General features: G+C 41.3%; 1 protein-coding gene across 3 annotated transcripts; it reads left to right on the forward strand.

The window, feature by feature from the left end:
• The first annotated feature begins 189 nt into the window (after nucleotides 1-189).
• Nucleotides 190-13243, forward strand: setdb1b (SET domain bifurcated histone lysine methyltransferase 1b). 3 transcript variants are annotated; one of them, XM_034102798.2, is made up of 25 exons: nucleotides 190-358; nucleotides 1674-1877; nucleotides 2434-2600; nucleotides 2694-2737; nucleotides 5420-5546; nucleotides 5645-5815; nucleotides 5948-6149; nucleotides 6334-6407; nucleotides 6519-6709; nucleotides 6842-6971; nucleotides 7182-7422; nucleotides 8226-8330; nucleotides 8948-9248; nucleotides 9335-9596; nucleotides 9829-9919; nucleotides 9999-10115; nucleotides 10210-10379; nucleotides 10520-10762; nucleotides 10891-11058; nucleotides 11504-11637; nucleotides 11800-11819; nucleotides 11965-12083; nucleotides 12198-12454; nucleotides 12567-12655; nucleotides 12913-13243. In XM_034102798.2, the coding sequence occupies exons 1-25, from the start codon at nucleotides 342-344 to the stop codon at nucleotides 13028-13030; spliced, it is 3762 nt and encodes a 1253-aa protein (XP_033958689.1). In that variant the 5' UTR covers nucleotides 190-341; the 3' UTR covers nucleotides 13031-13243. The 3 variants fall into 3 exon arrangements, with proteins under 3 accessions (XP_033958689.1, XP_033958690.1, XP_033958691.1); XM_034102799.1 differs by having other exon boundaries at nucleotides 10520-10744; XM_034102800.2 differs by lacking the exon at nucleotides 190-358 and adding an exon at nucleotides 404-519.
• The last annotated feature ends 273 nt before the right edge of the window (nucleotides 13244-13516 follow it).

Consider the following 13516-nt stretch of genomic DNA (forward strand, 5'->3'; position numbering starts at 1 on the left):
GTGAACCACACATAATAATAATGATAATAATAATAATAATAATAATAATAATAATGTGTTAATAAATATGTTGGCAGTCAAGTTATTTCAGTATGCTCGACTATTAAAAGGTAGGATAAAAACGATCCTGACATGAGAATATTAGGCGCCTCTCGAAACAGCGTCATGTAGATCAGAACACGTTTTACGTACCTGGGTAACCCGCGTGAGCGGAAACAAAGAGCGCTCAATGGCACCGCCCCCACTTCGAGTAGCCTGTGAAGCAAAGCCTGCGCTCCTCCTTGTTGAAGCTAGATGGTAGCCTTAGCTAGCTGAGCCTTTATTGTAAGATAGCAGAGAAGATGGAGAGCAGCGAGGGGTGAGTGTTGAATGCTATTTCTGAATTAAGTTTACCGCTGATGTGTTTTTGAGAGGAACTCCAGAGGGCACAATGCCGTTTGTTTCCAGAGACCTGCAGCAGTCAGTCAACTGAAGTCACTTTCTGCAGGCTAATGCTAGGCTAACGAGCTGCTCTCACTGGTATCATGCTTCAGTTTGTTGTCATTTAGCTGACCTGAATGATTTAATTTAAAGTGTCGGTTAGGTTGTGGTTATGTTAAATTGTCAGTTTCGATCTCTACCGAGGTAATATTTGGAAGTTGTAAAGGGATTTCGGCCCTTGTTGTGCTAGCCAGAAACGTTAAAAGACAAAGCTCAAATGCAGCTGTTGCAGTGGCTTAATTTACACTACATGTATTGCAATCGTTTTTTGGTGAGAATAGCAGTAAACATCAGCCCAGTCTCTCTGTTTGGGTTAACAACAACATATTGAAGTCGGGATGCATGAGAGGAAGAAGTGTAAACACGTGTGAAATGTGGCTCCACATCTCAGAAACACAGGAAAGAAATCAGGGATGCATTCATGTGTATTCTGGTAATCGATATATACTGACATATCAGCATGCAATTCTCATATGTTTTTGCAGACATTACAAGCAGAGCTCTAACTAGGTTTGAGCTGTATGTGTGGATTCATTATTGAGGTAATTTGGGATATATTTGTGTGTATGGGTATCACAAAGAAAAGTAGGCCACACACATATTTTTTTTTTTTCCGCAGGCGAAAAAACTGATAAGAAATGTGTATAAACGGAAGCATGAACATTGTAAAGTAGCCACTTGATGAACTGACTCGTGTTTGCTGTATTTTGTTGAATCTTCAGTAAACTCTATTCTATTGGAACTCTTTTGACTTTTTGAAAGTTAAATAAGTGTTAACATAGTGTTGTGAAGACATCCGGCCCAACTTCAGAGGTTTCTTCCGCAACAGTATTAGCATTGATAGAGGGGTATGATAAATCATAGATAAAATAATCTTACTGGTGAACATTTTTTAATCAAATAATTATGAATTGACTAGGTGTTTTTATGAATATTAAGACATGCTTGCTTACATTAAGGTGATCATATACATTAATGTCATACTTTGTATTGTTGCTTCAACAATAACATCCAACACCCTGAACATCTATGTTATTGAGTTACAAAATGCTGGCAATAAAGGAATGCTGGTATTACTTCAAACAACAGTTTCGGTGCATTTCATCTTTAATGAGTGAGACCTGGAAAGACCTATATAAGTATGTTTCAATTATAACTACGTTTCCTATTTCTGTTTGTTTTCTTCTCCTCAGAATGGAGGTGGAAGGCTGGGACCCCAATCTGGAGGAAGAGCTGGGCATTTCTCTGGATGAGCTGAAGAAGTGGATTGATGAGGCCGTGGAGAAGAGTGAGATTGTGCAGAAGAAAAATGCTCAACTGACAGAGCTCAAGGAATGGGTGGAGCAGAAAGAGGAAGAGGAGTCAAAGACAAACGCGCTTCTCATCGATGCCAACAAGTACGTAGCCTTTTCCCAAAGTCCGATTATTTTAAATCATGGTTTTAGTCTTTATACAGTATTTATTCCATAAGGATACATATCTTCCTTATCTCAGTGTTTATTATTGTTAAGTATATTATTGGTTGTTTGCATTTGTACTTTGTGGGTACTTGTTAAAGGTTTAAATGACAGGTTTCCATCACAATATGATGCAGTATATGCAATACTTTGAACAACACTACGATACATCACAAAGTCTACCATGGTGTATATTAAAATGATAATAATGAATCAAATGATAATGTGTTTTCACTTTGCAATAGATGATATTTGATTGTTTGATTATTAACTTAATGGATCAATGCGCCCCATGTTATTGTGCTACATTCTTTACACTATCATACTTAAACATTATGTATAAAATCAACACAAACAGAATCATTGTCCAGGGACAACTGTTCACCGACACTCTGTAGTCTGATGAAGATAAGTTATTGAAACCTGACCTTGGTTAAATAAGTGGACATTTGTTCAGTGTGCAATTTATACATTTTTGTTTGACATTTTTCCTCAGATCCATATTGGAGTGTGAGAAGCTTGTGAAGGAAACTTACCAAAAGAACGGTCTTGTTTACCGAGAGAGCAGCTCGGAGGATGAGGGCGGCGGGGGGGGCCTGTTGCCCTCTGAAGTCATCGAGATAGACGATGACGAAGACGATGACGTCATTGATGTTGGCTGTTGTAAGTCGTTCTACTTTAATGGCGATGTAATTGCTACAACAGGAGGAAAACAATCAGGTTATTAAATATCATCTGTCCTTTATAATGTTTCAGTGGTTCCTCCAAAGAAACCCGGCACCCCTTGCACAGATCCACTGGTAAGAACAACACAACGTTTCATTTCTTTGATCCCTTTTTACACTTCATGCTCAATGTCTGTTGTGGGCTGTCTGATTCATGTGTTAACATATTTATTTTTTGGCTCCAACAGAAAAAAGCCTTTCTGGATGTGGCTATTTTAAATCTTAATAATTTAGAAAACGTTGTCAACTTATTTTTGACAAACACTGCAGATTTCTTTAACATATATGCTCATTTTCCAGTTCGTATTTTATTTTGTGCCTCTTCTGTGACATGTTTACATGCTTTAATGTTCAAAAAATACTTTTCTTTTTCCTCTTACTGCCTGTACTGCAGCACCTCTTTCCCACCCTTTGTCTTTAACACCAAAATGTTAAAATATGCTCCCTTCCGATTATTTCCATTCTGGTTTTTTACCAACTGTCTCTCGCCCTTTTTCTACTGGCGTCTTTGTTGTTCTGCGTCATGTCTCTAAACCAGAGTCTGTCGATGAGGAGTCCGGCGTATCCTGATTACTTCCCACTTGGTTTTAACACTGTGCCAGCTGCCCACTGAGCAGTGACTCTGACTGATCCATTGGAGGCAGACTCACTTGGATTAGCTGATCAGATGATCAAATCTGGCCTGGTACCATTTACTGAGTGTCATTCCCTTTGCCATCCCATTTAAACTGTGTCTCTTCAATGAAGTTGCCCAAAAAAAAAATTATTCAAAAGATTATTGCTGATGTTCTTGGGCAACTGCCATTAGCTGATATGTTTTCCCAATTAACAAGCCCCACTACTTCATTAAGTTGTTTTCGAGCTGCTGCTATGTTAGACATACAGTGGGGCAAAAAAGTATTTAGTCAGCCACCAATTGTACAAGTTCTCCCACTTAAAAAGATGAGAGGCCTGTAATTGTCATCCTAGGTACACTTCAACTATGAGAGACAGAATGGGGGGAAATAATCCAGTAAATCACATTGTAGGATTTTTAATGAATGAATTGGTAAATTCCTCGGTAAAATAAGTATTTGGTCACCTACAAACAAACAAGATTTCTGGCTCTCACAGACCTGTAACTTCTTCTTTAAGAGCCTCCTCTGTCCTCCACTTGTTAACTGTATTAATGGCACCTGTTTGAACTCGTTATCAGTATAAAAGACACCTGTCCACAACCTCAAACAGTCACACTCCAAACTCCACTATGGCCAAGACCAAAGAGCTGTCAAAGGACACCAGAAACAAAATTGTAGACCTGCACCAGGCTAGTAAGACTGCATCTGCAATAGGTAAGCAGCTTGGTGTGAAGAAATCAACTGTGGGAGCAATTATTAGAAAATGGAAGACATACAAGACCACTGATAATCTCCCTCGATCTGGGGCTCCACGCAAGATCTCACCCCGTGGGGTCAACATGATCACAAGAACGGTGAGCAAAAATCCCAGAACCACACGGGGGGACCTAGCCAATGACCTGCAGAGAGCTGGGACCAAAGTAACAAAGGCTACCATCAGTAACACACTACGCCGCCAGCGACTCAAATCCTGCAGTGCCAGACGTGTCCCCCTGCTTAAGCCAGTACATGTCCAGGCCCGTCTGAAGTTTGCTAGAGAGCATTTAGATGATCCAGAAGAGGATTGGGAGAATGTCATATGGTCAGATGAAACCAAAATAGAACTTTTTGGTAAATACTCAACTAGACGTTTTTGGAAGAGAAAGAATGCTGAGTTGCATCCAAAGAACACAATACCTACTGTGAAACATGGGGGTGGAAACATCATGCTTTGGGGCTGTTTTTCTGCAAAGGGACCAGGACGACTGATCCGTGTAAAGGAAAGAATGAATGGGGCCATGTATCCTGAGATTTTGAGTGACAACCTCCTTCCATCAGCAAGAGCATTCAAATCAAATCAAATCAAGTTTTATTTATATTGCACATTTATAAACGATTTTTGGTCGAGCCAAAGTGCTGTACATATAATAAAAATAGCCTACAGTAGAGACACTTTACAGCTAATACAACAGCACAGATTGTTCAGAATATCAGTAAGAGAAAAACGACACCCTCTATCCTTAGATGGAGGGTGATGAAATTGAAGATGAAACGTGGCTGGGTCTTTCAGCATGACAATGATCCCAAACACACCGCCCGGGCAATGAAGGAGTGGCTTCGTAAGAAGCATTTCAAGGTCCTGGAGTGGCCTAGCCAGTCTCCAGATCTCAACCCCATAGAAAATCTTTGGAGGGAGTTGAAAGTCCGTGTTGCCCAGCGACAGCCCCAAAACATCACTGCTCTAGAAGAGATCTGCATGGAGGAATGGGCCAAAATACCAGCAACAGTGTGTGAAAACCTTGTGAAGACTTACAGAAAACGTTTGACCTCTGTCATTGCCAACAAAGGGTATATAACAAAGTATTGAGATGAACTTTTGTTATTGACCAAATACTTATTTTCCACATAATTTGCAAATAAATTCTTTAAAAATCAGACAATGTGATTTTCAGGATTTAGTTTTTCTCATTCTGTCTCTCATAGTTGAGGTATACCTAGGATGAAAATTACAGGCCTCATCTTTTTTAAGTGGGAGAACTTGAACAATTGGTGGCTGACTAAATACTTTTTTGCCCCACTGTATATACGAAACTGTGGATATTCTATCCATTTGATTGTAGTGTATGCAGATGATGATGGCATGTTTAATTTTTTTTTCCAGTTAAAAGATGCCTCGACAGCGCTACAGAAAACCTCCCAGCAGGTGCAGAAGTTGGTCCACATTGTCACCAAGCCTTCACTAAATGCTGCTTTGCAACGGTCTCCATTAAAGCCTCCACCGCAGTCAGGTTAGAACACACCTATTCCCTAAACAATGTTAGATAATCCACACCTGTGTGAATGTAGATGTTATGTTAACGGTGTGTTTGGCTGTTCCTTCCTTCAGGTATTCAGGCTTCAGTGCCAGCAGTGTTTGTGTCCCAGGCTCCGTCTCATTCCATGACGCAGCCGAACCCAAACATCACAGAAGACGAGCTGAGAGTCGGGATGACCATTCTGGGAAAGAAACGCACCAAGACCTGGCACAAAGGCACCCTCGTTTCTATCAGCCCTGTGGGTACGTTACCAAAACATTTCATTCTTCTTTGATGCTCTTCAAGTTTCCTGTAAATATAATTATTTATTGTACTTTGTATTTTATTAGTTCAATTGTGCCATCTATAAATAAACACCCTCTGTTTATTTTCAGGAAATGGTGTATTCAAGTATAAAGTGAAGTTTGATAAAGGGAAGAGTCTGCTGTCTGGGAATCATGTAGCTTTCGAATATAACCCCACCCTGGAGATTCTGTATGTCGGGGCTCGTGTCGTCGCCAAGTACCAGGACGGCATCCTGGTGTGGCTCTACGCTGGAGTCGTGGCAGAGATGCCCAACAACAAGAACCGCATGAGGTCCGTGGATTTAGAGTTTAAACTAAGGCCGATTGTAGACAGGGAATATTTTGGCCGGCATTAAATCATTTTAAATTGACGTATAGCAAACATTTGTCGGTCCATTTGCATTTTGCTGTGCAAAATTGTGTTGCAGAATGACAACAAATGACCTTGAATTTAAACATTTATTGTATGTTTTCAGGTTTCTGATCTTTTTTGATGATGGCTATGCTTCATATGTCCACCTACCTGATCTCCACCCAGTTTGCCGACCATGTAAGTGCCAATTTCTCCATGTTTTCTTTCTTTTTTGTTATCTGTTGAATTGCTTGTCTAAATGCATGAATGAATATACTAATTAAAGACTGTGATGATCCTTGTTCACAGTGAAGCGTACCTGGGAGGATATAGAGGATGCATCATGCCGAGACTTCATTGAGGAGTACATCACGGCATATCCCAGCAGGCCTATGGTGCTCCTGAAGGTCGGACAGATCATCAAGACGGAGTGGGAGGGAACCTGGTGGAAGAGCAAAGTGGAGGAGGTGGAAGGGAGCTTGGTCAAGATCCTCTTTTTGGTATGTTGGTGAGATCAATGATAAAAAGCATTTACTAGTTAAAAGAAGGATTTATGTTCATTGCCAGTACCCACATCCGATTGAAGTGGACCTATCTGTGCAGCAGTTGATGAAGCTTTTTGTGTTTATCAGGATGACAAGAGGAGTGAGTGGATTTACAGAGGCTCCACCAGGTTGGAGCCAATGTTCAACCTGAAGATGACCACCGCCAACACCCAGGAGAAGAAGCTGGCTGGCCAGCAGAGGAGCCGTCCTAACATGGGTAATGTTTCAACCTACACTATTAATCCATGTCAAAAGCCCAATTTATAACAAGTTGATGCAGTGTTTTAAGGGGAGACACTACAGGTAAATGGTGTCTCGCCCAAAGAAAACGACCACCATTGTTATAGTGTTTCTGTTAATATCATGTTCAAGAACATTCATTCATGTGTTATGTTATGTTTTGTTTTTTGTCCACTTTAATCTTCAGGGGCGTTGAGGAGTAAAGGTCCAGTAGTCCAGTACACCAGTGACGGACATGTTGGAACTTCGGTCAAAACGCCGCAGGGCTCACCCAGCCAGCCTCCGCAGATATCACAACAACAACAATCACCACAACAACAAAAATCACAACAACAACAACACCAACAACAGGGTCCTCAGCCCCTTCAGTCACAACAAATCCAACAGATTCTTCCGCCTCCTCAGCCCCCTCAGCCTCTTCGTGTTGAGTAAGTGATGATTTCTGATCCAATACTAACACTCCTGAATGCATTTTCTTCTGTGGTGTATACTCTGCAACAAAATCTGAATCAACGGGGGGCGATATACCTTTTTATATGAAACAATCTCGATAACAAAAATCTGTGTCTTCTTATGATCCAGTTAGAGGTTTAACGTCACAATATCCAAATAAAAACACAGATCACCATTTGGGAAAAGGGAGAAAATAATTGTGTTCATGTATTATACTGCACTGTGAAATCTTCCCAATTTCATTCATACTAATTTGAAATAAAGTGGGCGTTAGCTTATAAAACGTTTAATAACTGAAAACAGGTTTTACATTTTCCACCAGAGAGGGCAGCAAAACACTGCTTTTCTACCTGGTGTTAAAGTACCCATTAAGTCCTTCTCAAAGCAGCATAATGTTGGCTCACAGAACAACCAAAATACACATATACCTGGCACACCTGGCAGTGGCTTAGTTACACAAAATGTGAATTGATAGAGAACCTTTTCTACACATTTAAAAGACAAAGACTAACATTAACCTTTATTTGGATTCATGTTTTTGCGATTTTTCCTTTTTTTTGGCGATACATTTCAATACAATATTCATTATTTTTGGTTTTTCAGCTACACCAACTCCTGATGGAAATCACTAACCATTGACTGCTCTCACATTACACATGTTTGATGCTTAGTCAATGAAAGACAAACTGTTGATATTTGGAGCTTTAAACCTAGACGATAAGGGCAGTGGAAACCTTTGATACTGACTGACTGTCTTTCTCTACTCGCTGTCTTCAAGCAACAAACATCAGATGGCAAAGAAGAGCACCTCTCCGTTTATTCCAGGGATAGGAGGGACCCATGCCTCCAAAATCATGCAGTCTCTTTCTGCCGGCCCCATGAGGTGAGTCCACCTCATAATTTGTTCTAATAAGTTAAAGGGCATTTTAAGTATATTCCATATTTGAGTTCTCCCGTTAAATGTATGAAGGGTGCTCTGAAAACTTAGCATGGTTGCATGAAAAACGAAAAAACAAACTAGTTATTTGTCATGCACATTTAACATAACTTGCGACAATCACTACATATTTGTTGTCAAAATAGTTTAAACTCTAGTGCCATTTTGCCTTTATCCATAAAGGGATGTCTGATGAAAATGTTGAACATTATCAGTGGCGGCGCAGATCTTTCATCCATGTATTGACATGATTTCTCAATATGGGAAACATAAACTGACATAACTATAATGGTGAATGAGTTAAATTGCATTAGCTTGACCTTCAGTGCTGTATCAAGATGTCATCCCTTTCATACTAACGAATGTGTTTTTTAAAAGACTAACTAAATTAATCTGATGAATCACTTTTTTTTTAAGTGAGGAGTAGGTTTGAGGATTTTTTTTATTTAGTGTTAGGATTTCAATGAATATGACTACAGACATTCAGAGCTTTATTCAAAAACATTTGGTACAGTCCTAATGCTGACCTTTTCTCTTTTTCTCTTTCTTTTGTCGATCCATAGTCCAAGAATATTGAGCACCCAGGATATGGTTGGTCCCACTTTCAAGCAGTCCTTTCCGAGACCCCCCCTTCTGGTCTCTTTCCCCCCTGCTATTCCCCACACGATGGCCGTTGTCCCACATCAGCCCTCTTACCGCGCCTCCACGGACCGCATCTTCTACCTGGCACACTCCTGTCAGCCCGCATGTCTGAACCGCGTCAGACCTGTAAAACCAGACGTGCACCGAGGGAAGAACCCCCTCCTCACACCTCTACTGTATGACTTCAGACGCATGACGGGACGGCGCAAAGTTAACCGGAAGGTAAATATGAAGGAAGAGTAGTATGATGTAGTAGCTGTATGAACGACTACCTAAATTGAATTTTAAAACTCTTGTCCACCCCTCAGATGTCTTTCCATGTGATCTACAAGGCTCCGTGTGGGCTTTGCCTGCGAAACATGGGGGAGATCCAGCATTACCTCTTCCAGACGCGCTGTGACTTTATCTTCTTAGAGATGTTCTGTCTCGACCCCTACGTGCTCGTGGACCGGCCCTTCCAGCCACAGAGGCCCTTCTATTACATTCCAGACATCACTAATGGAAAAGAGGACATCCCCCTCTCCTGCGTCAATGAGATCGATTCCGGCCCGCCTCCGAAAGTAGCTTACAGTAAGTATTAAATGTACACATTTTTCTTTTTAAACTGTCTACCCTAACACTAACAATAGCATTAAAGTGCAATGATAGATCCATGGAGTACTATTTTGTTTCTGAAGGGTATTTTTGCAAGCCTTGAGCTTTCGTCCTCACCTGCATGTACAACATATACATTAATAAATGATTAAATATCAATGCAGCTAAACTTTTGCTGACCCTAATTCCTTTGCCTCCTCTCTTCAAGGTAAAGAGCGGATTCCTGAAGATGGAGTATACATCAACACCAGTGCAGACTTCCTGGTCGGGTGTGAGTGCACCGACGGCTGTCGAGACAAGTGAGTGGAGCCATCATTGTTCATATTCCTCAGACTCGTCACAGTATTCTGACCACATGTCTTTATTTCTTTGTTAAAGGTCCAAATGCTCTTGCCACCAGCTGACCCTTCAGGCTACAGGTTGTACACCGGGGGCACAGATTAACACCCATGCTGGATTTTTGCACAAACGATTAGAGGAGTGCCTCCCCACAGGGTCAGAATTTTACACACACCATTCAAAATGACATAAGGCTGTTATTTATTCTTCTCCCTGTATGAATGTTTCTCTCCTGCTCTCTTCCCCTCAGGATCTACGAGTGTAATAAGCGGTGTAAATGCTGTGCTGAGATGTGCACCAACAGGCTGGTGCAGCATGGTCTGCAGGTGCGTCTCCAGCTCTTTAAGACCCAGAACAAAGGCTGGGGCATCCGCTGTCTGGATGACGTGGCCAAAGGCTCTTTTGTCTGCATCTATGCTGGTGAGGAAGGGGAACAATCTTGGAAGGATAGATTTGACGGAATACAGGCTCATCTTAAGTTTATTCATAACAATTCAACAGGAGATGATTTGATTGCAAGGTGACTCACTTCTTTATGTCTTTCCCTCCCGTTTTACCAGGTAAAATCTTGACGGACGACTTTGCTGACAAAGAAGGTCTAGAGATGGGCGACGAGTATTTTGCCAATCTGGACCATATAGAGAGTGTGGAGAACTTCAAGGAGGGCTATGAGAGCGAGGCTCACTGCTCGGACAGCGAGGGGAGCGGCGTGGACGTGTCGAGGATAAAAATCCAACCCTCCGCTTTAGTAACAAATAAAGCTGGAGGGAGGCCGCCCAGAAAGGGTGAGTCCAAGCCCAAAGGTGAGAGATCAAGATGGTGCATGATGGACCTGGTTAGATTCTCAGCTGTTTTTCCTTCTCTTGACCAAGGCTGATGCATACTCCTTCTCCTCGTGATTTTAAACAATGTGTTTCTTTATCTGTTATAGCCCAAACCGCAAGCTCAGGAGACAGCAATGACGAAGATGAGAAGGACTCGAAGAGCGAAGACGAAAGTGACAGTTCGGACGACACGTTTGTGAAGGAAAACTACTTCAGCTCCAGCTCGGTGTGGAGGAGCTACACCACCCGGGGTCAGGTCAAGGGCAACAAGGAAGGTGAGCTGGAGGCAGCTTTAGGGGGTGTGGGAGGGCCGTGGTTTTATTTGAAGGCATAGTTGGACAAGAAACACTTTTTTGTTCGGATTAAACAAATGAGATGTTCATTAGTGAATTTGAGGTGAATTTGTTCAAAGCCAGCCGAAAGGTTTCCAGTCGATATGCTATGTTAAGCTAACAGTGCTCTGACTCCAGATCCATATTTACTGTAGAGTCATTGCAGTTATGATCTTTATTCTTGGAGAGAAATGAAAGAAGGGCATTTCAAAAATATTGAATTATTGTTATAAAGACCTGTGGTGTCCCAAAATTGCATCAAACGGAACACAAAATGACAGACGTGTTAATCTTTTACAATAAAATGAACTGGTAAAATGGAAGAGTATTTCAAACTGGAAGATGTAATCTCTTTATTTGTATACACACCTCTCCTTTCCTGCCCCAGGGAGTCAAGACAGTAAAGATGGCTTGAGCCTTTCAGCAAAAGGAACCGATGAGGAGAAGAATCCGCCGTCCATGCCTGAGGAGACGGGGAAAAGCAAAGTGGCTTTATGGCTCACCAGCCAGGGGCTGAAGAAGGTGAGTGCAGAGAATAAGGTTATATTGAGCTCTTTGTGGACAGCCTTTTTTAAATAATTTGCCCCTCATTAGATATTTTTGTTTTGTAAAAGGTGGCTCTGTTTCCAGGAGATGTTGTGCTGTAGTTGTCAATGATCGTTTATTTTCTTTATTCCATTACAGGAGTCCGGGGACGGCAAAAGGTGTGTTGGACTTACCAAAATATGCTTAAATAGATAAATATGTATTCCTGATTTCAAACATGTTGAACACCAGCTCTTAACCGCTGTGGTCAACAACATAACGTTTGATTGTTGTTAAGAGAAATTGTGTGTGTCTTGTGTGCAGTCAAGTGAAGTCCGAGTCGGGGAAGAAGCAGGATGTGATGACTCTCTCTGACAGTGATGATGTTCAGACCATCAGCTCTGGATCTGAAGACAACAAGGAGAAAGAGAAAGTCATCCCGGGTGAGGAAGAGAGAAATATTAAAGCACTGTATTCACATCACACAGATATTGACCACATGGTTTTAACTTTTTATTTATTGTCGTTTTGCTTCTGTTGCTGCTGTTCTGTCTCAGGTGTGACTAAGAAGCAGGTAGCAGTGAAATCTACTCGTGGGATCGCTCTGAAGGGCAGCCACGGCATGATGGTGAAAACGGGACCACCTGGAGGCGGGGGAGGGCAGGGAGGTCAGGGAGGGAAAACAGGAAAGCAGGCACACACTGGGGGAGGCGGGGAAAACACTTACAAAAATTCCCGTCTGTTCTTTGACGGGGAAGAGTCCTGCTACATCATTGATGCCAAGTTGGAAGGAAACCTCGGGCGGTACCTCAATGTAAGTCTTTAATCTACAGGATCTCAGTATGTATCCGTTAGAGGTCAATTTAATATATTTTCCTTTGTATTCATCTTGTATTTGACCCTCTCGTCTCCTCTTTGTCTTACAGCACAGCTGTAGTCCTAACCTTTTCGTCCAGAATGTGTTTGTGGACACGCATGACTTGAGGTTTCCCTGGGTAGCGTTCTTTGCCAGCAAGTGAGTGTTGGAACAAATGTTAAGTTTGTCACAGATCCTTTTTTCAGAGTCTGAGGAAAATTAAAGCAGTGAGGCTTTTGGGGATTTTAGGGAATTTATATTTTGAAGAACAAGCTTTTAAACTGGAAGTGATTATTCCTTATTTCACATAATTGATCACCGTGACCACCAGCTTTAATTCCAGAAATAGACAATTAGTTTAGTATTAGTGCAACATTTTATCTTTATTTTAACATCCTGCTTGTGTCCCTGTGCAGGCGGATCCGGGCCGGCACGGAGCTGACGTGGGACTATAACTACGAGGTGGGCAGCGTGGAGGGGAAGGTGCTGCTGTGCTGCTGCGGGTCCACCGAGTGCAGAGGGAGGCTGCTGTGATCCTTCTCTGCTTTATTTGTTGGAAACTAAGAGTCCTTTTAACTCTGTAACTTTGTTCTGTTTTTGTTTGATATTTTTAAAAGTTGATCCATGCATTTTATTACAGCTGTTTTGCGGCTTTATTTTATAAGAAACATGTTTCCTGATGTGTCTCATTTTATCCATAAATCTCTTTCTTTACACATGAATAAAATGCAATGTTTCTTCAATGAACCTGAAGTGTCTCTTAACTGTCGTGAATCAACATTCGGTATAATAAAAATATTATAATGATTAATTAGATGTCTGAAAACACAAGAAATGGTACAATTTCAAGGTGAACCGGTTTCATTATTATCGAAAGAAAATTGAAGAAAGAAATACCTGCAGCTAATGTGGAAGCAGAGGTTATGTTAATAAATACACCATTTATTGTTAACATTAAATCCTCTACAAACTTTTTTAATTTAACAAACGTCTTGAGAAAATGTTTATGCCAATATTTTA

This window comes from Pseudochaenichthys georgianus, chromosome 16 (genome assembly GCF_902827115.2).
Source record: "Pseudochaenichthys georgianus chromosome 16, fPseGeo1.2, whole genome shotgun sequence".
Lineage (NCBI taxonomy): Eukaryota > Metazoa > Chordata > Actinopteri > Perciformes > Channichthyidae > Pseudochaenichthys > Pseudochaenichthys georgianus.

Excerpts from the sequence above, each read along its gene's own strand:
- setdb1b (XM_034102798.2), top strand. Across the intron at positions 11,820-11,964 it reads GAGTCCGGGGACGGCAAAAG|TCAAGTGAAGTCCGAGTCGG; the intron begins GTGTGTTGGACT and ends TCTTGTGTGCAG. Across the intron at positions 12,455-12,566 it reads ACCTCGGGCGGTACCTCAAT|CACAGCTGTAGTCCTAACCT; the intron begins GTAAGTCTTTAA and ends TTTGTCTTACAG.